This window comes from Phaethon aethereus, assembly GCF_964289735.1.
Source record: "Phaethon aethereus genome assembly, chromosome: W".
Lineage (NCBI taxonomy): Eukaryota > Metazoa > Chordata > Aves > Phaethontiformes > Phaethontidae > Phaethon > Phaethon aethereus.
In genome coordinates this window covers 10,958,797-10,980,763 of record NC_138581.1, presented here as the reverse complement: position 1 = coordinate 10,980,763, position 21,967 = coordinate 10,958,797, and the positions used below count along the sequence as shown (strand labels likewise).

The window sequence follows — 21,967 nt, the reverse complement described above, 5'->3', positions numbered from 1 at the left end:
AGGATTGTCAGCTCTAGAAATGTTTCCTCATGTTTTAATCATCTCACAGAATCACAGAATCACTAGGTTGGAAAGGACCTTCAAGATCATCAAGTCCAACCATTAATCCAGCGCCACCATGTTCCCTAAACCATATCTTGAAGCACCACATCCACTCGTTTTTTGATTACTTCCAGAGATGGCGAATCCACCACCTCCCTGGGCAGCCTGTTCCAATGCCTGACCACCCTCTCAGTGAAGAAATTTTTCCTAATATCCAATCTAAACCTCCCCTGGCGCAACTTGAGGCCATTTCCTCTCGTCCTATCGCTGGTTACTTAGGAGAAGAGACCAGCGCCCTCGTCGCCACAACCCCATTTCAGGTAGTTGTAGAGAGCGATAAGGTCTCCCCTCAGCCTCCTCTTCTCCAGACTAAACAACCCCAGTTCCCTCAGCCGCTCCTCATAAGACTTGTGCTCCAGCCCCCTCACCAGCTTCGTTGCCCTTCTCTGGACACACTCCAGCACCTCAACATCCTTCTTGTAGTGAGGGGCCCAAAACTGAACACAGTATTCAAGGTGCGGCCTCACCAGGGCCGAGGACAGGGGCACAATCACTTCCCTACTCCTGATGGCCACACTATTCCTGATACAGGCCAGGACGCTGTTGGCCTTCTTGGCCACCTGGGCACACTGCTGGCTCATGTTCAGCTGGCTGTCAACCAGCACCCCCAGGTCCCTTTCTGCCAGGCAGCTCTCTAGCCACTCCTCCCCAAGCCTGTAGCGTTGCATGGGGTTGTTGTGGCCAAAGTGCAGGACCCTGCACTTGGCCTTATTAAACCTCATACAGTTGACCTCTGCCCATCGATCCAGCCTGTCCAGATCCCTCTGCAGAGCCCTCCTACCCTCCAGCAGATCAACACTCCTGCCCAACTTGGTGTCATCTGCAAACTTACTGAGGGAGCACTCGATCCCCTCATCCAGATCATCGATAAAGATATTGAACAAGACCGGCCCCAGAACCGAGCCCTGGGGAACACCACTTGTGACCGGCCGCCAGCCGGATTTAACGCCGTTCACCACAACTCTCTGGGCTCGGCCATCCAGCCAGTTCCTCACCCAGCGAAGAGTAAACCTGTCTAAGCCACGAGCCGCCAGTTTCTCCAGGAGAATGCTGTGGCAGATGCTGTCAAAGGCTTTACTAAAGTCCAGGTAGACAACATCCACAGTCTTTCCCTCATCCACTAGGCGGGTCACCTGGTCATAGAAGGAGATCAGGTTGGTCAAGCAGGACCTGCCTTTCATGAACCCATGCTGGCTGGGCCTGATCCCTTGGTTGTCCTGCACATGCCCTGTGAGCACTCTCAAGACCAACCGCTCCATAATCTTCCCTGGAACAGAGGTCAGGCTGACAGGCCTGTAGATCCTGGGATCCTCCTTCTGGCCTTTCTTGTAGACGGGCGTCACATTGGCAAGCCTCCAGTCTTCTGGGACCTCCCCTGTTAACCAGGACTGCTGATAAATGATGGAGAGTGGCTTGGCAAGCTCCTCCGCCAGCTCTCTCAGTACTCTCGGGTGGATCCCATCAGGCCCCATAGACTTGTGGGTGTCCAGGTGGTTTAACATGTCCTTAACTGCTTCCTCCTGGATTATGGGCGGGTTATTGTGCTCTCCATCCCTGTCTTCCAGCTCAGGGGGCTGAATACCCTGTGGATACCTGGTCTGGCTATTAAAGACTGAGGCAAAGAAGGCATTAAGTACCTCAGCCTTGTCCTCGTCCTTGGAGACAATGTTCCCCGCCATATCCAGTAGGGGATGGAGATTCTCCTTGCCTCTCTTTTTGTTGTTAATATATTTGTAAAAACATTTTTTGTTATCTTTTACGACTGTGGCCAGACTGAGCTCTAGCTGGGCTTTTGCCTTTCTAATTTTGTCCCTGCTTGACCTAGCGAGATCCTTGTACTCTTCGTGAGTTGCCTGCCCCTTCTTCCAGAGGTGATAAACTCTCCTCTTTTCCCTGAGTCCCAGCAAAATCTCCCTGTTCAGCTAGGCCGGTCGCCTTCCCCGCCAGCTCGTCTTACGGCACATGGGGACTGCCTGCTCCTGCGCCTTTAAGATTTCCTTAAAGGCTGTCTAGCCTTCCTGGACCCCTTTGTCCTTCAGGACTGTCTCCCAAGGGACTCTCTCAACCAGTGACCTGAACAGGCCAAAGTCTGCCCTCCGGAAGTCAGCAGTTTTGCTGACCCCTCTCCTTACTTTGCTCACAACTGAGAATTCTATCATGTCGTGGTTGCTAAGCCCAAGACGACCTCCGACCACCACATCTCTCACCAGTCCTTCTCTGTTTGTAAACAGCAGGTCCAGCAAGGCACCTCCCCTGGTGGGCTCACTCACCAGCTGTGTCAGGAAGTTATCCTCCACACACTCCAGGAACCTCCTAGACTGTTTCCTCTCTGCTGTGTTATACTTCCAGCAGATGTCCGGTAGGTTGAAGTCCCCCACAAGAACAAGGGCCAGCGAATGCGAGACTTCTGCCAGTTGCCTATAGAATGTCTCATCTGTCTCTTCATCCTGGTTGGGTGGTCTGTAACAGACTCCCAGCAAGATATCTGCCTCATTGGTCTTCCCCCTCATCCTTACCCATAAGCACTCTACTTGGTCTTCACAATCTTTGATTATATACAAATTGACAAACTTTACAGGCACAATTTTTTTTTATGCTGCTTTTTTGTGCTGTTCTCAGATCTTCACTTTGAAGTGCAGGTCTGCTTCTCCCACTGTCCTCCACTCCATGTTGAAAAGGTTGCGGTGGAGCTAGAAAAGGCTTTTGAAGGTACTGGGAAGACTGCATTTATTGGGTGTGAGGAACAAGCAGACTAGGACTTCACCTGCAAAAGAGAGAGCTGAGTGGGTGTATGGAAGAGATCTGTAAAATTTCTGCGGAGAAGGTTCTGTGGGGAAATAAATTGATCACTCCAAGCAAGTATGCAAATGTGTGAATATTAAGTTAAATCGGTAGGTTACAGGTTCAGGATGAACTTATGGAGGTGGTTCTTCATACATGTAGTTAACCTGAGGAACTCCTTTCAATGTGATGTTGTGGCTACTGAAAATTTACACAGAGAAACTTGATAATTTCATCCTCAAAAAGAACCACAGCAAGAAAAGGAAAAAACACTGAGGGTTTTGATGTATGTAAATTACCTTTGTTTGAGGAAGTTTGAGCCACAAGTGGTTGAAGACCAGGAGAGTGTCCAGAGAAACTGCACTGTGGTTTCAGTTCTTATAATCTTCCCTAGGTATCTAATTGACCATAGCTGATAATGGGATAGCAGGTAGATGAACTTTTGGACTTGATTCAGCACATAAATTGTTACGGATTCATTTGTAGCAATTCTCCTGGTTTGCAAAGTGAAAATGGATTTGTTGCTTTTACTTCTGTTCTGTGATTCCCTTACTCTTCATTTTTCCAGAGCAACATGAGCATGCCGTAAATGTGGATGCTGACAGGGAATTTTTTCTAGCAAAACAGAAATAAAAATGAAAGGGAAAAAACATCATGTTTTAATTTTGAACTTAATCAGCTTGACAAGGAGCCTTTCAAACTTGTCTTTTTTCTGCTGGCTGTACAAGAAAGCAAAACAGTTTACCCTTTTTGTAAATATCTGACTATAGTCCAACTTGTATTCTTGATTTTTTTTTAAAAAACATTTTTTAGATAAGAACTGTACTATCCTTGAAAAAAATCCATAACCAGAATTGCATGTCTAAACATTTTCTTGTTTTAAAAGCTTAGCACAGTTCGCACAGGATATATTTTGGATTTCCTTTGCCAGAACTAGTAAGGATGTTGGTTTTTCCAAAACATGAATGTAGAGCAGACCTTCTGGATGTCACAATCTGAAGTCTGTTTAGTTTTGCTGTAGTTGGTTCTGCATTGGTTAGGAAGCCCTGTGTCATGTAAATTTTAATTTATTTTTTTTTTTTTAGATTAACCAGGACTTAGCTTTAACATAAGTAATTTATTTTCTTTTAAACATAACTGTAGAGTTGAAAGTTTTCTGCATGTGCTTCTAAAAATGGTTACTAGAGTACATGCAGTATATGAAACTGATCCAGTGCTTCTGACTTTATGATGACTAATAAGACAAAAGTGATTTGAATTATTAAATATAACTTCAGTGTTTGTTTTGGTAGTATGGAATACCTAGAATACAAACTTTCTATATTTAGCCTCCTTATCTTTTCATAAGGCTTAAACCTCCGTCACCTCGGCATCTGCTGGGAGGATGGCTGGCTCTGCATTTCCAGAGCAATGACCAGGGCAGTTCGGTTAGTCTATAGTTGGAGATAAGCACAAATCTAGGGTGTTGCCTGCCCTTCTAGTCTGCATTTCCTTTTCCTTTCAGCTGTTCTTAGGCCTCTTTCTTAACCTTAAAGTGTCTTCATCAAATTTAAACCTGTCAGTGTGAAAATCTGAGTTTTGAAATAAAGCACCTGTGTTGCAGTGGAAGGATTTAGGTCTGCAAGTTCAACAAACTGGATTTTCTACAGAATAGGCTATTAAATTAGTGGGCTAGTGCCATCTGAGTTGTGGTACTACACACTTTCCTCATGTTCCCACATAGTGTGTGTTTGTTTTGGGGGAAGAAATGTTGTGAATGAGATGAACGATTATTTCCATGCATGGACGGTACCAGAGTGAAGACTTCATTGTTTGATTATGAGTGTTTTGAATTCCAAATGGGTTTTAGTGGAAACAGAAAATCTTGCCACCTGCCTGGGTATAAGTGTTGACTTCTCTAGAATTCATTCCAGAAAAGAAAAATGTAAATTGAATAAGTGATGGGTAATGTGAACCTGGTCAACTGAGGGAGATGTGCTGGAGAGCAGGAAACCCCCCCCAACAATACACAGTTGAACAGAGTTACAATGTTAAAGGAAACAAAAACATGTTTTAAATAGTTCATCTTTTAAAATTATGTTAGATAAGGGGTAGTAGCAGTAATGTTGATCAGAATCAACTTTAAACATAGTTCCCCAGTCCTGGTTTCCTGGAACAAAAATGAGTAAGCAATGCTGCCTTGATACTTTAGGCTGTTGCTTGTAGGTCCAAGTGTAAAGGAATGTGAAGAAATGTTCTGAGGGTTTATATGAGGCAGGGCAGCAATTTTGTTCTTTGCCTGATGCCCGTCATTTGCTTTTGTGCTCAATATGGTGATTGATTGTAAGAAAGTCTATTCCTTTAGACTCACTGGAAGATTTAATGAGCTACTGCCAAGTCACTTGTTCTCTTTTTGTGGGTAGATAAAAATGTTGATAGAAGAATTGCTGATTGTGAATTACCACAAGAAAAAAAAATTGTAAGCATTGACTGTTGCGATCTAAACCATATATACACATCTTTTTAGAATAGTGTTAAAGCTATACTTTTCATGTTACAAGCATAAACTGGCATTACTGCTGTGAGGAATTGGTCCTGTCTGTCTCCTGGTGCATTTGAACTTTATCAGAGGATTGATCGAAGTTTAAAACTAACCAAGCCAAAAAAGAAAAAAGGGGGCAGGCAGCATGGTAGCCAGGGACAACAGGGGTTTTTTGGTGGCTTGTCCTGGTGTAAAGGTGACTGGTTTTCTAGCATTTAGCAAGCAGGGAACTGGTTTGGAGACCTGATCCAACAGTGAACTAATAATTTCATTTTCTGATGGTGGTTTTGTGCTCACTAGTACGTGCAAAACTGTCAGCGCAGGAAAGCGCAGAGCTTGTGATCACTGGTGAGAAAGACCTCAGTTGTAGTAGTTCTGATTTAAATGGATTTAAGCTACTGTGGGATTGCATGCTCAGGATTTGGATTCCCACTCTGAATTGTGGTGTGAAGCCCCATTTGCTCACTGACCTTTTAGTCACTGTTAAAAAGCATCAAAAGTTTGCAAATACCTGATGGGCATTCATAGTTACTTCATGACTAACTTCTCCATGTTAGAAGACTGTGCCTTCTGATTGTTTTAAGGCCATGTTTTAATTTTGGCAGCTGAGAGAAGTAACTTTCTTAGTATGAGAATTTAAGAATATATTAGTGATCTGGCTGTGTCAGAGAGAATATCAGCCCTTCCCACTGGCATCTTGCATTAATGACCATGATGTATGAGATTCTGTGCCTGAGTTAGGGTGGTCTTTCAGTGGTGAGTACTCACTGTCCCGTATTTTGAATTAGTTCTTCATAAGTGTCTTTTCTAGCTTTGAATTTAGTGCTTTCTGTAACCCCACTGGTTTGGTATTTCCCTTTTGTCTTCATTAGAATGTTTTTTGTTGCATTTGTTGATTAAACTTAATTTAATGTCAGTTTTGACAGAAAGCATAGATACAGCTTTTTGCAGTTAAGGGAATCCACTTGAAATTCAAGTTTAGGATTAACTTTCAAAGTGATCTGGTATAAAAAAAGCCCTTGCTGGCTAATAATCTAAGACTGTGCATGTAACTTCAGGAACATGATTTCTTTCTAGCGATTTCTAAAATTGTTAGAGGTTCTTATTGCTGTTTTTAGCCAGTAGTTTATTGTGCCCGTGCTGGTACAGCATCTTACATATGCCTCACTTGCTAAAACTTCATCTTCTGTTTAATATGCTAATGTTATTCTTTCAGACTTTTGCACTTGGGAGGTGGGGGAGACTTACCTCCTCTTCTAAAATCTATTTGTACTTTCATGCTAGCTATTCCAGCTAATTTCTCTGTACTTAATGTCCACCTCAGTCAAAAATATTTCTGCTTGACTGTTTCTGTGATTTGCAGCTCCCAATTGGTCTTTTAGCTGAGCTTGTCAAAAACCTGTTGATCTCTCTTCTGTGCATCATTAGTAAATAGTGTTTAATTCTGTATTGATAGCTGTAGGAAGTAAATTTATTACATAGATGGCCCCTACAGTGTCCCCAAGTAAACTTGTTTATCTGGTTCTATTCTTAAAAGAAATTATTTACTGGGCAGAAAGATAATTTGGAGTTCACGGACTTCTGTGCATCTGAGAGCTGCAACCTCATTATGCCATGGATCAGCTTCCCAGATTGGGGATTTTAGGTGGGCGAAGGAGAGAAGAGCAGTAGGTGGGCTGAGCAAGGAGGTTCAGGGACTGAGTTACAATCAGTTGGGTACAGCAGGGTCTGGGGCACTGTTGTTTATGGCAGAGCAAAGAGCACAGCTTCACATGCGGGCTTGGTGAAGAGGGGTGGTGATTGCCAGTTTGCAGCTTTTGTTACCTCTTTCCTAACCTCTGTCTTGTCTTCTCTCCAACTGATGATGAAAAGAGAGCAAAGAGGGGAAAATGTAGAGATAGCAGGCCTGACCTAGTGTCAGACTTCAGTTCTTCTGTGTTGCTGGATGGGAATCCTTCCTCTGTAGGTTTCTATGATCCCTAGCAGTTGTCATCCTATATAGGATATGGGTAAATTCTTTCATCAAAACATGGGTAAAGCTATCCTGCTATTTTGATGCCTCTAAGAAGTCCTTGAAAGTGTAGGTAGTAGACATTTTAGAGGTCCAGAAATGTCTTTTAAAACTTGGATGGTGAACTAGGGCAAGGGGAAGAACAAGTGGTGAGGGGAGGGAAAGGAAAGTCATTGAAATAGGAACTTCCTAAACTAATTTTACTATGTCCTGGAGCTACTGTTCTTATTCAGTTTAGGTGATCCCCTGAAAATAAGGGGTAATTTTGATCCAAATTCGAACAGCTTATCATAGGTAATTCTGATGTTTGGACAACCAGTGTATTGGTGACTTAGGATTATAACTTTTGTTCTCTGGTAAACTTGTATTTGCTTGGTGACTTAAAATTACGATATAATTTTGTTGTTAAAATAAGCATCGCTTTGTTCACAGTCTGCAGCTCTTGACCTCCTCATGTTCTTGTAATACAAAATAATATTCATAGTCTTCCTCAAAAAAAACCCCAAACAACAAACTGGAAAAGCCTCAGATATTGAGGCCCTAAAAAAGGGGGGGAGGGGGAATCTATGTAGAAATATGCCACATGTTTCTAACAGTTTACATAGATGTGTGCTTTATGGATGGTTAAGTAATACAAAAATTTTCATGCCTTGTTGACACTGCAACATGCAAAAATAAAGCCATTCACTGTATCAAGAAGCTTGTAAACTGAGGCTGGTAACCAAAACTGGAGGCAACAAATATTTGTTGTTATTAAAATAGAAATTAATATTCTTGTGGGTGATAGCAAGGAAGCTGAGTAATTTGAATTGGGTAGTTTTCATGTCAGTAACTACGATTAAGGGAGAAGCAGAAGGAATGTGTGGTTGCAGGTTGGCAAAAGCACAGGAGGGTAGGGGTGGACAGGTGGGCTGAGTCAGAGAAGGAAAAAAATGGAGTATTTAAACTTTCTCCTCACAGTCAAGGAGTGACAGGGAATTTCTTGAGAGATCAGGACATGCAGGGAGGCTGGGATTCTAGAGCATCTTAGGCCAGAGTGAGAAAGTAGAGACAAAATTTTGAACAATGTCTAATGATGTGGCAATAGCAGTCGCATGTGGGATGGGTCTTTAGGTAAGTCCTTTTGTTGGCATTTGGAGCTACTTCACTAGATACAGAAAAGATAGCAAAGAATTGCAAGTCTTACTGAAACATTTCGTCTTAGATGAACTGTGGCTTACTTGCATGTGTTAGGGAAACAAATTCTCCTGTGAGGAAATTTGGGAAGTAAATTATATTTAACTTTAACTTTACAGTAGTTTTCTTCTTCAACCATAGTATTTTCTAATGTGACAGACTAGCGATTGGCGGCTCCTTGCTGTTAAATGGTGTTTTCTCTCCTAGGGTTTGGACGTGGCAGAGGGAGAGGAGCGGGGAGGTTTTCAGCCCAAGGCATGGGGTAAGAAACGTGCAGAGCACAGATTTTGGCAAAGATCAAACTCAGTGGCAATATTGACAATAATAATATTGCCACTGTATGTATTAATATTTCTGTATGTTTGATAAACCAATATGGATGCAAACATTCACAGACTTGTTAGATGATTAATGGATTATTTTTGTCTTAAACCAGTATTTCTAATTTGACATGCCTATACAAACCTAATGTAAGTTCACTCAGTGTTAATATCTCAAACATGGAGAAGCCGTTTGTACCTATCAGTAGTAGCCACATAGTGCCTAGGAGGCTGAAAGTTCTGTGTGGTGTGTGTATAGTCCTAGGTCAATTTAAAAAAAGTTTTGTTTCAGTGTAATGTAGAATGTTCAAGTTCTATATAAAACCAGAAAGACTAGTGATTATAATTTTTCTCCTGTTTTGAGGTTTCATGCTTTAGGTGTTTGGACATACGTCGACTCTAAAACAGAATCAAAAGAAGTTACTCAGCAGCTCTAAAGTTTGTTCTCATATTTGTTGGAATAACTTGCTTCAGAGAAGTGTAGCCTCCACTACTTTCACTCAGTGTTTGCCTTTAATGACATTTCATGTAATATCAGTGATGTCATGATGAACAGAAGGCTCATTCTACTTCTCTAATAATCCTTCTTGTTCATACTTGTAGATGATAAACTGAAAAGAGGTTTTTCTTCAATAATCCTTTTTCACCTTTTAGCTGCATCTGTGTGTTTTGGCATTGGTGTCAGGAGTGCATTCTGAAATAATCTTACTGATGTTCCGACTCCTGTCCTGCGCAAGTCTGGTGCTCTGAAAGGATATGGTACTGGTTTCTCATCAGTCGGCCACCTGCTGAGAAACTCAGCTGAGAGGGGTTTATCATTGTGCATATAAATTAATGCTTTGTAAGACTGGGAAGAGTAGGTATGCTGTTAACTGCTTTTTCAGGAATTGTTGTTTTGGTTCAGTTTCTCTACAGTAATTTTTTTTTAGTCTCCTCATTTCTTTCTCTTACTTTTTTCTTCCTTTTTTTATCTGTGTCTGCTCATAGAGGAAAAATTTCTTTTGAAACCAAAGCTATCAAGATAAATTACATGGAAATCAAGATGTTAAATCTAATACAACTTCAGCTAAAAATGATGACACTTGTGTTCATTGAATGACCCATGTTTTCTCTTCCATTTCTTAACTTTTAAAACTCTAGGACATTTAATCCTGCAGACTATATGGAGTCTTCTGCCACTGATGGCTTTGGGACAAAATCAGAGATTTGGGAGACTGGTCAGAATGATGCAGATGATGGAACTGGTAAGATGCTTCAAGAAGTGGAAGGATTGGAAGGAAGACCTGTAGCAAATTGCAGTTAAAATCACCATTCTGTTAGTGTTCAGTTAACTTCTGAAAATGTGAATATATCTCACATGACACAGATATTAGTTCACTTTTATAGCTTAACTGCTATAATGTGCAGAGCACCTGCTGTAGCCTGAATGACACTCTGGTTAGAGTGAAGGGAAGGCAATTAACAATTTTATTTGTTTTAGTACTAACAATCCCTTGAGAGACAAAGGGATTTGAAGAGTTATTGGAAGAACCTTGTATGTGAAGAACTGTTTAGGTATCTTAAATACTGCTTAAAAGCTCACCTAATGTAGTTCAGGAGTGTAAGTCCTACTAAAAGTGATTGGTCCACAGGCATTGGGCAGTAGGGTGTGAATATCTAAGTAGAAGAAAAAGAAAAAAAAAAACTGTTTACAAATATGAATTCATTCAGTGACACTGGGATGGCTTTGGCAGCCCCATCTGTACAATGCAGGAATGCAAGGATGCGAGGCTCTGGGATGGAGGAGAGTTACAAGATCTGCCACCTTTGAAGAGAAGAATTATTAACTAAAGCATGAGTGGGCACTTGAATGGAAGCCAAAGGAGCAGTCTGCCTGTATGAAGAGGCAGCTGTGTGTTTCTGTATAAAGTTTCAAGTGTGAAGTACGCACTCCCGGCTAAAGGCAAGAGACAGACATAGTTTGGAAAGGAACCACTTAACAGTGGTCTCGTGGTGATTCAGAAATGGAGAATGTGACCTGCTTGTCTGTGATTGGGAAAACACATGCTGCTTCCCATATTCTGTGACAGGAGATGAAGACAAAGGAAACCCTGTGTCAGGATGGAGAAATTCATGTACATTATTGTCCACACTTGGGAACCACCACCAAGATAGAGTTTTTTGGGTTTTTTTAACCCCAGCAAAGGGTAACTTTTCTGATCTCTTCATTGCTGAAGCCTACTCATGATTTTTCATCAACCCCTGTGTCAAGGGTGGAAGGAAAAGACTGATACTGGAGGCCAGGGTGTGCTCCATTGAGCTCTGCTGTGAGCCTCTCGAGATGCATGCAGCTTTCTAAACTTCATACAAACCATTTTCCACTTAACCAGAGAAGACAATAACAGGCTCAGAGTTTAGGAGGGCTTATTAGGCAGCTGTCTTGTCACTCTGAATGCCTTCTAGTCCAGTGTGGGAGAGTGGCACTGAATATATTAATGGTTATTGAAAGGGAGCTCTTTTTCCAAATATGGCATCTTTCCAAGGAATTACTTTTGAAATGACTTGGTGCTATAGTGCGAACAGAAATGCACCTTTTACTTCACTCATGTTAGTTTTTCAAATAAGTTTATCAGGCAATGAGTTAGAAGGACACCTAATGAGCCAAATTCCTCTAGGAATACTGATACTGTTGTTTGCTATATGGTAGTGGAAGGCAGGGTATGTTGTCACAAGTATTGCAGAAGCAATAAGGTTAACTAACTAAAGAAAGAAGACATACAAGAAAGGCATGAGGAGACTGGACCAGAGGTAGAAAATTCACTTGTTAGTTATTAATGAATGCAACTGTAAGGCTGTGGCTTACAAAAAACTTTGACTTGTGCTCTACTTCCCAAGTCAGCTCAAACCCTCCCTGTTAACTGTGGGTAGCCTTCATGTGCCTCCCCTATGGCAACCTCTGTTCCTTCTTGTAGGCATCTCCTCAGTCTTCAGTAATAGAAGAATTCCACAGTTCCACATGCCTAGGAATAAGAATAGCTTGGTGTGGCTAAACAGATCCCTGTAAGAGTACAAATGTGTCTCCATGAGGGGTTTGCTGCTGAGCAAACAGATTGGAGGAAAATCAAAATCACAGAATCACTACAAGTGTACTAGTTGGCGTGTGGAACTTTTTTTTTGGACGCCAAGTGTATTTTTGTTGTTAGGCTGTGTACATGTCACCGAGAACTGCACTGAACTTCAGTAATGCAATGTAAGGCCTGTATGGAAAGTTGGGGAGCATGGTATGGAGAAGGTCTGAGAAGGCATTTGGGAATTTTCCCTGGCCTCATCAGATTAATGGTTCTTAGGGATATGAATGAGTGTCAGTGTGGGGAGTTCCTGCAAAATAATTTGGTTGGTGGAAATTTAAAGTAAACTAGTTAAGTGGGAATGTTCTTTTTGGGTGCTAAGTACCTTTTTGTGGCTAATCTTAATTTACTTTCAGTGCAAATGGAAAAGGCACCATAACTGACAAAACAAAAATGTCTCTATATATAGGACTATAGGAAAAGTGTTTTATTTTAGTGTTTCTTCTTTAGATGAGCTGTAGGAATGTCAGAAATAAGACCCTGAGCCAAAAAGAAGAGACCTCTTTAAAAAGAGTAGGCTTTAAAATTGAATCATTTAGTTTTGTCCAAGTGGGAAGCACTTTCAGCCTTGTGATGGAAAGCATCTTGAGGGTTATTAGAGGAGGCTGCAGCTGGGGTAGTAGTTTTAAAGCAGAAGAGTATGCTGGGAAGGAAGGTGGAAGCAGGGGTAGGGGGAAGAAGTGGCAGACAAGGTGTGAGGCTGGAAGCAGATTGTACAAAGTTCAGCTGTGGATTTGGCTTGTTAATCATGAATATTAGTTTTCAATTGGGTTTTTTTTTCCTTAATTTACAGTGCTGCTGTTAGTTATAAATCAACAGTCCCAGTAATAAATGTTACCAATGTGGAGTTACTAAAGATATGAATGAGGGGGATGTATATGTATGGAAATCCATAAAGCCTGCAGTGGACTAGTGAAGGATGTCAGAGAAGAGTATACACAGAGGAAGGGAAGGATGGAAATCCCTCTCTTTATTCCTCATTACCCAGTCCTATTGCTGCTTTCATCTTAAAAAAAAAAAAGGGCAAAAATTAGCTCATACTAGCTACTTGGAAAATTAGTGTCTTTCACCTGTAGTTACATTAAAAAGGAGATAACTGGGCAACTACCTGGAGAAAGAAAAACAGTTTTGCATATCTGTTGCGAATGAGAGGTTTAGGCCGCTTAAAGAATCACCACCAAAGGTATTAGAAAGCAAATGATTTAAATATAAATTTGTGAAAAGCGCAACTTAATAGAATTTGATGGCAAGGTCCACTCTATTACTTATTCAAAATGGAAAAAGCATACAAAGAGAGAAATCAAATTAGAATTGAGTTAGAATAATTTACACGTGAGTCATAGAATCTTTAGGTTGAAAGGGACCTTTAAAGGTCATCTAGTCCAACCCCCCTGCAATGAGCAGGGACATCTTCAACTAGAGCAGGTTGCTCAGAGCCCTGTCCAACCTGACCTGGAATGTTTCCAGGGATGGGGTATCTACCACCTCTCTGGGCAACCTCTTCCAGTGATTCACCACCCTCATTGTGAAAAATGTCTTCCTTATCTCTAGTCTAAATCTGCCCTCTTTTAGTTTAAAACCATTGCCCCTTGTCCTGTTGCAGCAGGCCCTGCTAAAAAGTCTGTCCCCATCTTTCTTATAGGCTCCCTTTAAGTACTGAAAGGCTGCAATAAGATCTCCCTGGAGCCTTCTCCTCTCCAGGCTGAACAACCCCAACTCTCTCAGCCTGTCCTCATAGGAGAGGTGTTCCAGCGCTCTGATCATTTCTGTGGCCTCCTCTGGACCCACTGCAACAGCTCTATGTCTTTCCTGTGCTGAGGGCTCAAGAGCTGGACACAGGACTCCAGGTGGGGTCTCACCAGAGTGGAGTAGAGGGGCAGAATCCTCTCCCTTGACCTGCTGGCCACGCTGCTTTTGATGCAGCCCAGGATATGGTTGGCCTTCTGGGCTGTGAGCGCACATTGCCGGCTCATGTCCAGCTTTTCACCAACCAGCACCCCCAAGTCCTTCTCGGCAGGGCTGCTCTCAATCCCTTCATCCCCCAGCCTGTACTGGTACCGGGGGTTGCCCTGACCCAGGTGCAGGACCCTGCCCTTGGCCTTGTTGAACCTCATGAGGTTCACAGGGGCCCATTCCTCAAGCTTGTCCAGGTCCCTCTGGATGGCATCCCATCCCTCAGGCGTGTCAACTGCACCACTCAGCTTGGTGTCATCTGCAAACTTGCTGAGGGTGCACTTGATCCCACTATGTCATTGATGAAGACATTAAAGGGTACTGGTCCCAATATGGACCCCTGAGGGACACTGCTCATCACTGATCTCCATCTGGACATTGAGCCGTTGACCACTACCCTCTGGATGCGACCATCCAACTAATTCCTCATCCACCGAACAGTCCACCCATCAAATCCATATCTCCAATTTAGAGAGAAAGATGTTGTGGGGGACTGTGTCAAAGGCCTTACACAAGTCCAAGTAGGAGACACTGGTAGCTCTTCCCTTGTCCACTGATGTGGTCACTCCATCATGGAAGGCTACTTGTTTGGTTAGGCAGGACTTGCCCTTGGTGAAGCCATGCTGGCTGTATCAAATCCCCTCCCTGTCCTCCATGTGCCATAGCATAGCTTCTCGGAGGATCTGTCTGTTCCATGATCTTCCCAGCTCGGAAGGAGGGATCGGGAGGAATGATTTACAAATAGTCTGGGAAATTGAGTCAGATTCAGGTTTATGTGATTTATCACTTGTGATTAACAATATTAAGGTAAGTCACAAGTTATATAATTTTCTAACTAAGCTTAATAACACAACAATGTAGTTAAAGACTTAACAAGGTTCTCAAATTACACACACAGATATAAATGTAGAGATATAAAGAAAGATGGAGAGATAGATAGATATATATATATACACACACAGAGAAAGGTACCTGTTAAAATTTCCCCTTGACTCCAGTGAAATACTGTCAGATGCTTTTGTGTTTCTCAATGGGCGACGGTTGAGCCTCAAAGAGTAGGGGTTTCAGCCCAGGTCCCATGCTGTTCTTCGGCAACAGTTCTCTGAATTTATCACAAACTTAAGAGTTCATGAGCTCTGAGAGGCATCCCACTTGGGGGGAGATGCTGGTCACAGCCTGCTGTGGTCCAGGAGAGCTCAAAGGGCCTCACCTGGGACTGCTGTTTATAGGGTCGGGAGATGATTGACTTCAGGCATCAGTGAATTTCCATCCTGACCACAACCCAGACAGGTAATTTCTCAAGTCTCCAGTAGCACTGGAACCAGTCGTTCCAGGGTTGTCAGGAGATAATTAGTTAGTCCTGTTCTCGTTCCTCACCCTGGTCAAACAACTGTGTTCCTGATACAATCTGTGCCATTCTCCACCTCAGCTGCGCAAGGGTGCTTGGTATGGTCAAGGTGCTTTCAACTGTCAAACTTTGTTCAAAGGCCAAGGCTTGCCAGGTAACTGAATTTTTCAGGTTGTAGAGCAGCCCAGGTGCAAGGCGAGTAGAAGGGGTAAAATGCACCACCACAGTATCAAAATTTTTTCTGAAGACATCATGCAAATATAAACTCCCTGTGGAGTTCTGCGTATTTACTAAGTATTTCCTCTAAGCCAATACTGGAAAAGGATCAACATCAACATTTTCAACTGAAAAGAAATACACTGTTTGTTTCCAAAATGTATTTGCCCCCATACATGTGCTCTGAAAGTGCTCTAGAATGTCTTGTCCTGAATTGTTGCAGATGCTAGAGGAATCACAGTAGCCTGAAAGAAAGGTGTTTCTAGGTGCACCATCGTGTAATCCTATAGAAAAGCTAGCTGGTTCTGTGGAGGTAAAACTTACTGTTTGTTGTGGTTTAACCCCAGCCAGCAACTAAGCACCACACAGCCGCTTGCTCACTCCCCCACGGTGGGACAGGGGAGAGAATCAGAAGAGTAAAAGTGAGGAAACTCATGGGTTGAGATAAAGACAGTTCAATAGGTAATGCAAAAGCCACGCACACAAGCAGAGCAAAACAAGGAATTCATTCACCACTCCCCATGGGCAGGCAGGGGTTCAGCCATCTCCAGGGAAGCAGGGCTGCATCACATGTAATGGTTTCTTGGGAAGACAGATGCCATAACTCCGAACGTCCCCCCTCCACCCCTTCCTTCTTCTTCATCCCAGCTTTATATACTGAGCATGATGTCATATGGTAGGGAATATCTCTTTGGCCAGCCTGGGTCAGCTGTCCCAGCTGTGTCCCCTCCCAGCTTCCCGTGCACCCCCAGCCTTCTTGCTAGCAGGCCAGCATGAGAAGTTGGACTGTCCTTGACTACTTAGCAACAGCTCAAAACATCAGCACCTTATCAACATTTTTTCATCCCAAATCCAAAGCATAGCCTCACACTAGCTTCTGTGAAGAAAATTAACTCTGTCCTGGCTGAAATCAGGACAGTATTGTTGGATGAAATAAAAAAAGAGAGTAAAAGGCGATTCTTTAATGGTTCGTAACATTTAAGTGTAATTGTATTGCAAATAATTCAGCATCCGTTTTCCTGCATCCTAATTTCTATACAAGTAATGTACAACTGATAGGCAAAGAGAAGGGACAGGAGGGAGGAAACAGAACAACCAATCCTCATCCAAAAGGGAATAATCTTGAACAGCATGATTGATATTTTCTTACAGGCATGCTGTTTGTTATGTACAAGTCAGTGGGAGATCCTGAAAATTAAATCACAGCAGTTCTTACAAATAAATTATGTTGGAGATGGTCAGTTTTCAAAGTAGGTTATAAAAATGGTGTTGTATTCTGGTAATTTACTGATATGTCTACTTTGACAGGGTTTCATAAATTCCACAGAAAAACTTCATTCATTATTATCTTGGTTATGAGCAGACTTAAATGACTCTGAAACTGAAGAACCACAAGACAAAAATTATAGTGTAACTGTCAAGGGGGAAGAAGGGAATTGTGTAGCTTGGAAGTTTCAAGGAAGGAACATTTTAAGGAAACCTTCAGGTTATTCTAGAATGTGAATGTCATTCAGAAGGAAAGGATAAGTACATAAGTTTGGGATAGACCAAATTAAAATTATTTTGGGGCTAATATCCTGGACTGATTGTCCTGGTTTCAGCCGGGATAGAGTTAATTTTCTTCATAGAAGCTAATGTGAGGCTATGTTTTGGATTTGGGATTAAAATAATGTTGATAACGTGCTGATGTTTTCAGTTGTTGCTAAGCAGTCAAGGACTGTCCGGCTTTTCATGCTGGCCTGATCTCCATACTGGGGAAGATCATGGAGCAGTTGGTCTTGAGAGTGCTCACAGGGCATATGAAGGACAACCAAGGGATCAGGCCCAGCCAGCATGGGTTCATGAAAGGCAGGTCCTGCTTGACCAACCTGATCTCCTTCTATGACCAGGTGACCCGCCTAGTGGATGAGGGAAAGACTGTGGATGTTGTCTACCTGGACTTTAGTAAAGCCTTTGACAGCATCTCCCACAGCATTCTCCTGGAGAAACTGTCGGCTCATGGCTTAGACAGGTTTACTCTTCGCTGGGTGAGGAACTGGCTGGATGGCCGAGCCCAGAGAGTTGTGGTGAATGGCATTAAATCCGGCTGGCGGCCGGTCACAAGCGGTGTTCCCCAGGGCTCGGTTCTGGGGCCGGTCTTGTTCAGTATCTTTATTGATGATCTGCATGAGGGAATCGAGTGCTTCCTCAGTAAGTTTGCAGATGACACCAAGTTGGGTGGGAGTGTTGATCTGCTGGAGGGTAGGAGGGCTCTGCAGAGGGATCTAGACAGGCTGGATCGATGGGCGGAGGTCAACTGTATGAGGTTTAATAAGGCCAAGTTGCCGGGTCCTGCACTTGGGTCACAACAACCCCATGCAATGCTACAGGCTTGGGGAGGAGTGGCTGGAGAGCAGCCCGGCGGAAAGGGACCTGGGGGTGCTGGTTGACAGCCGGCTGAATATGAGCCGGCAGTGTGCCCAGGTGGCCAAGAAGGCCAACAGCCTCCTTGCCTGTATCAGGAATAGTGTGGCCATCAGGAGTAGGGAAGTGATTGTGCCCCTGTCCTTGGCACTGGTGAGGCCACACCTCGAATACTGTGTTCAGTTTTGGGCCCCCCACTACAAGAAGGATGTTGAGTTGCTGGAGCATGTCCAGAGAAGGGCAACGAAGCTGGTGAGGGGCCTGGAGCACAAGTCTTATGAGGAGCGGCTGAGGGAACTGGGGTTGTTCAGTCTGGAGAAGAGGAGGCTGAGGGGAGACCTTATCGCTCTCTGCAACTACCTGAAAGGGGGTTGTGGCGAGATGGGTGTTGGTCTCTTCTCCCAAGTAACTAGTGATAGGACGAGAGGAAATGGCCTCAAGTTGCACCAGGGGAGGTTTAGATTGGACATTAGGAAAAATTTCTTCACTGAGAGGGTGGTCAAGCATTGGAACAGGCTGCCCAGGGAGGTGGTGGGTTCACCATCTCTGGAAGTGTTCAAAAAATGTGTGGATGTGGTGCTTCAGGACGTGGTTTAGGGGACATGGTGCAGCTGGATTAATGGTTGGACTTGATGATCTTGAAGGTCCTTTCCAACCTTAGTGATTCTGTGTTTTCGTGATTCTCTCCCCCGTCCTGCCGTGGGGGAGTGAGCGAGTAGCTTCATGGTGCTTAGTTGCTGGCTGGGGTTAAATCACGACACTGATTGTTAAAAAAAAAATCAACTAGCATGACAGGAGGTGAGGAATTGGAGGAAAATAGCTGAAGACTTACAAAAAAACATATAGTATACTTTTTATCGGCTTTATAACTTTCTAAAACTAAACTTCTTACAAAGGGAAATGGGAGTCATAGATAGCCATCTAGGTTGAAGGTGCTGTGACAAGGATCCTTGAAAACACAAAGGATAATTTCAGTGGAAAACAGAGAACTCTTAAATTGTGATGCTTTGCGAGGCTTGGGGGTAAAGGTTGGGAAGAGGATATATAGAGTTGCAATAATGCCAATGTAGATTTTGGACTAAAAGGAAATTGATATACTTGTGGCAAGATCAGACTTGGAATCCCATCAATAGGTGGAAGGTGTCAGCAAACTGGATTTAATGCAGAGAAGAGCAGTGAAATAAAAGTCTGGAAAGATTGAGTTGGGATGGTAGAGTATTAATAAGCAACAATAATAAACTTAGCTTGCGTAAACTAATAAAAGGGTGAAGGGTTGTGTTCAGTGTTTAAAAAGAGTAAACTCACAGAAGTGAGTAAACTCACATGGTCATAAGTAGGAGCAACAGGTCAATGTTTAAATTGAATGTCAGGAAAACGTCCCAAGTATTATTCTAAATAGGTTTGGTCTCCCAAAGGTGGTGGGGGATGCTCAGGAGTTGGGCTTGATTTATCTGAGCTCTTTTTGTGTTTGTTTTAGCAGCTTCCAAGCTCTGTTGTGAGAGTTCTGACACCAACATGAGGTTTGTCTTCTACAGAGACAGGCCTTGCTCTGACTGATGGGAGATAAATATAAGCAGGGCAAATACGAGGATGTATTTTGTTAAAGAAGAAATATCAGAGGAAGGAATCCTGTGCTGGTCAGGGGAAGGGAAAGAAAATCAACTGTTTCTCTAAAAACTGCTCCTCATTGGGCTTTTCCTCCTTTCCAAAAATTTCTGTGGAAATGTGTGGACTAGTCTAGAAATTTGAGGCATTGTAGTAATTTTGCTGTGCTTGGATATGATTATTGGTTACTTTTCAAGTGCCTCGATATTTTGCAGCTTGTAGAAACCTCCTGGTTAGGGGCTGTTGGGTAAAATGTGAGCACAAGATGTTTCGGGCAACTCTCTATTGCTCCACAGAGCCAACACAGAGCAGATACTGCCTTGCTCAGGACCTGCCTAATAATTTCAGATTCCAAGGTATAAAGCCCCTCTCTCCTCCCCAGCATGTGTATATCATCATGGTAGGCCTGTTTGCCTCACTGGATTAGTGCCACTCTGCCCTCCTCTGCCCAAGACGCTGCTTTGTGAGAGCGTACAAAAGAATGCACTGATGTAGCAATGGCATTAGTATGAACTGGATTTGATGCTGTCTTCAGGGGGCTTGTTTCTGGATGAAAGTGTCTCAGAGGCTTCCTTGTTAACTAAAAGGAGATGATTAAAGCAGTAGTTCTTTTGCTTTTGTACTTGATCAAAGGTGATGGTAGCAGGAACTTTACCGCTGGTATTTTCTTCGCTCGTGGTTATGTAGTTTAAATGAAAGCTTTGGTTGTTGCTGGGATAACCTTCCCTATGCTTACACTGGTGGGCAAGGACTTCAGTCCATTTATTGCTCTTGCATCTCTGTTCCTGCCGTTTCGTATGGAAGGGATCAGGTTTTTGCATCCATAGGATTGTTTCCTGTAGTTTTCCCATTGCTGGATGCTGTGGACTGCACGCTGTGCTCCAGCATTTGCCAAGTAAACTCCGCCACAAGTTACGGGTAGAAGAGTTTTGCAGCTACAGTGGAAGCTTATTGACTCTTCTGCTGCCATTATATGAATTATATATGTTTTAAAATAAAATTGCTCAATCAAGGGAAGGGATTGGGGTTGTTCTGCCCTGAGGAGAGAGTTAACAGGTTGGAAAGGAGCCTCCAGAGGCATAGCTTGGGTCTGGAATTTTAGTATGTTGAGAGTAGGATTATGGATATCGGAACAGGTGTTGCGGTTGTGTTTTGTTCAGACTCTGCATGAATTTGTGCATGAAACTGGGAGATCCTATGGGAGGGTTGAGTAACCTGTCACTGTCCTTGGGGACATAGGAGGAAGTTCTTCCAATGTTTGGGGTTAATCACTGGTTGCAGACATGCATTCATGCAAATTATGTCTGGTACCATTAGTGGCTAAGAAATTCCTGAAATCAGAAATTAAAGGGAAAAAACCACCTCCCAAAATTTTAAATGTGCAAACCGATTTTTCTAGAGCTTCCTATGTTTCCAACCACCATCTCCTTGCTTTGTTTTCCACTAATAATGAAAACAGGATTGCTTATAAAGCAGAAGGGTTGAAATACGACTTTGTGCTTTTAGCTTGTAACTGTTTTCTTTCCTTCCCCAAATTACAATAGGTGCATGGAAAAACTCCATAGAAGAATGGACAGCGGAAGACTGGAATGAAGATGTAAGTGTACCTTGTTGGATAGCCCGATTGATTACATAGCCTTTTCAGTACCAATTGATTACTTAGCCTTTCCAGAGTTTCTGTATTGCCTTCAAAAGCTAAATGTTCAAAGTAATACTTTGTTGTGATATTTCTTACTGTAACTCCTGTTTAAAATATATATATTTAGATAAGCTTATTTTTTTAGAGTAAAATTGAATCAAGAAATATTAATTTATTTTGCTGAGTGGACAATATAGATAATAAAATTTTAAGTTTTATCCCAAATTAAGTATTTGTGAATTATAGTTCTCCACTGCTCAATGCTGATGGGTGTTAATTGCATACTTCCCCATACTATTGTGTAGAGATTTAAAGCCATATTATCACAAGACTTTTATGTAATTAAGTGCTGAAGCTTACTATCAACTTTAGACTCCTCATTTGATGCTTTTTGTTTGAAATCTGCATAATTGGTCCACTTCATGTTCATAACATTAAAAAAAGGAGCTAACAGTATGCTGAAGTTAGCACTTAATTGCTTCATTCCTGTTGTTTTATCATGATGTGTTGTCTAAAGTGCAACAATAATTTTGGTTCTTGTTCTTTATCAGGCAAGAGATGTCTTCATGTATGAAAAATATTTGGCATTTGTGATCATCACGTGAAAATCACATTTGTGATTTTAAGTTTTCAGTTATTGTATTAAAGCGTAAGCAGTTCAGAAAGCAAACTAGGTAGCAAGAAATATGGAAAGGAAAACTTAAAAGCTAAGTTTTTCATCTTTTATAGGAACATCCATTATTTCAAGTTTGTTTTCAGCAGAGTAAGAGATTGTTTTGGAAATC

At 42.5% G+C, this 21,967-nt stretch overlaps 1 protein-coding gene across 2 annotated transcripts in view; it reads left to right on the top strand.

Annotated features, from left to right (window-relative positions):
- The window catches only part of LOC309415188 (ubiquitin-associated protein 2-like), a gene marked incomplete at its 5' end in the record, with an annotated part of 100,904 nt that overhangs the window by 31,040 nt on the left and 47,897 nt on the right, over positions 1-21,967 (top strand). For both annotated transcript variants that reach the window (XM_082012632.1, XM_082012631.1), the window contains 3 exons: positions 8,799-8,853; positions 10,052-10,155; positions 21,088-21,140. In XM_082012632.1, coding sequence (XP_081868758.1) covers positions 8,799-8,853; positions 10,052-10,155; positions 21,088-21,140 — 212 coding nt within the window. The remainder of the gene's footprint in view (positions 1-8,798; positions 8,854-10,051; positions 10,156-21,087; positions 21,141-21,967) is intronic.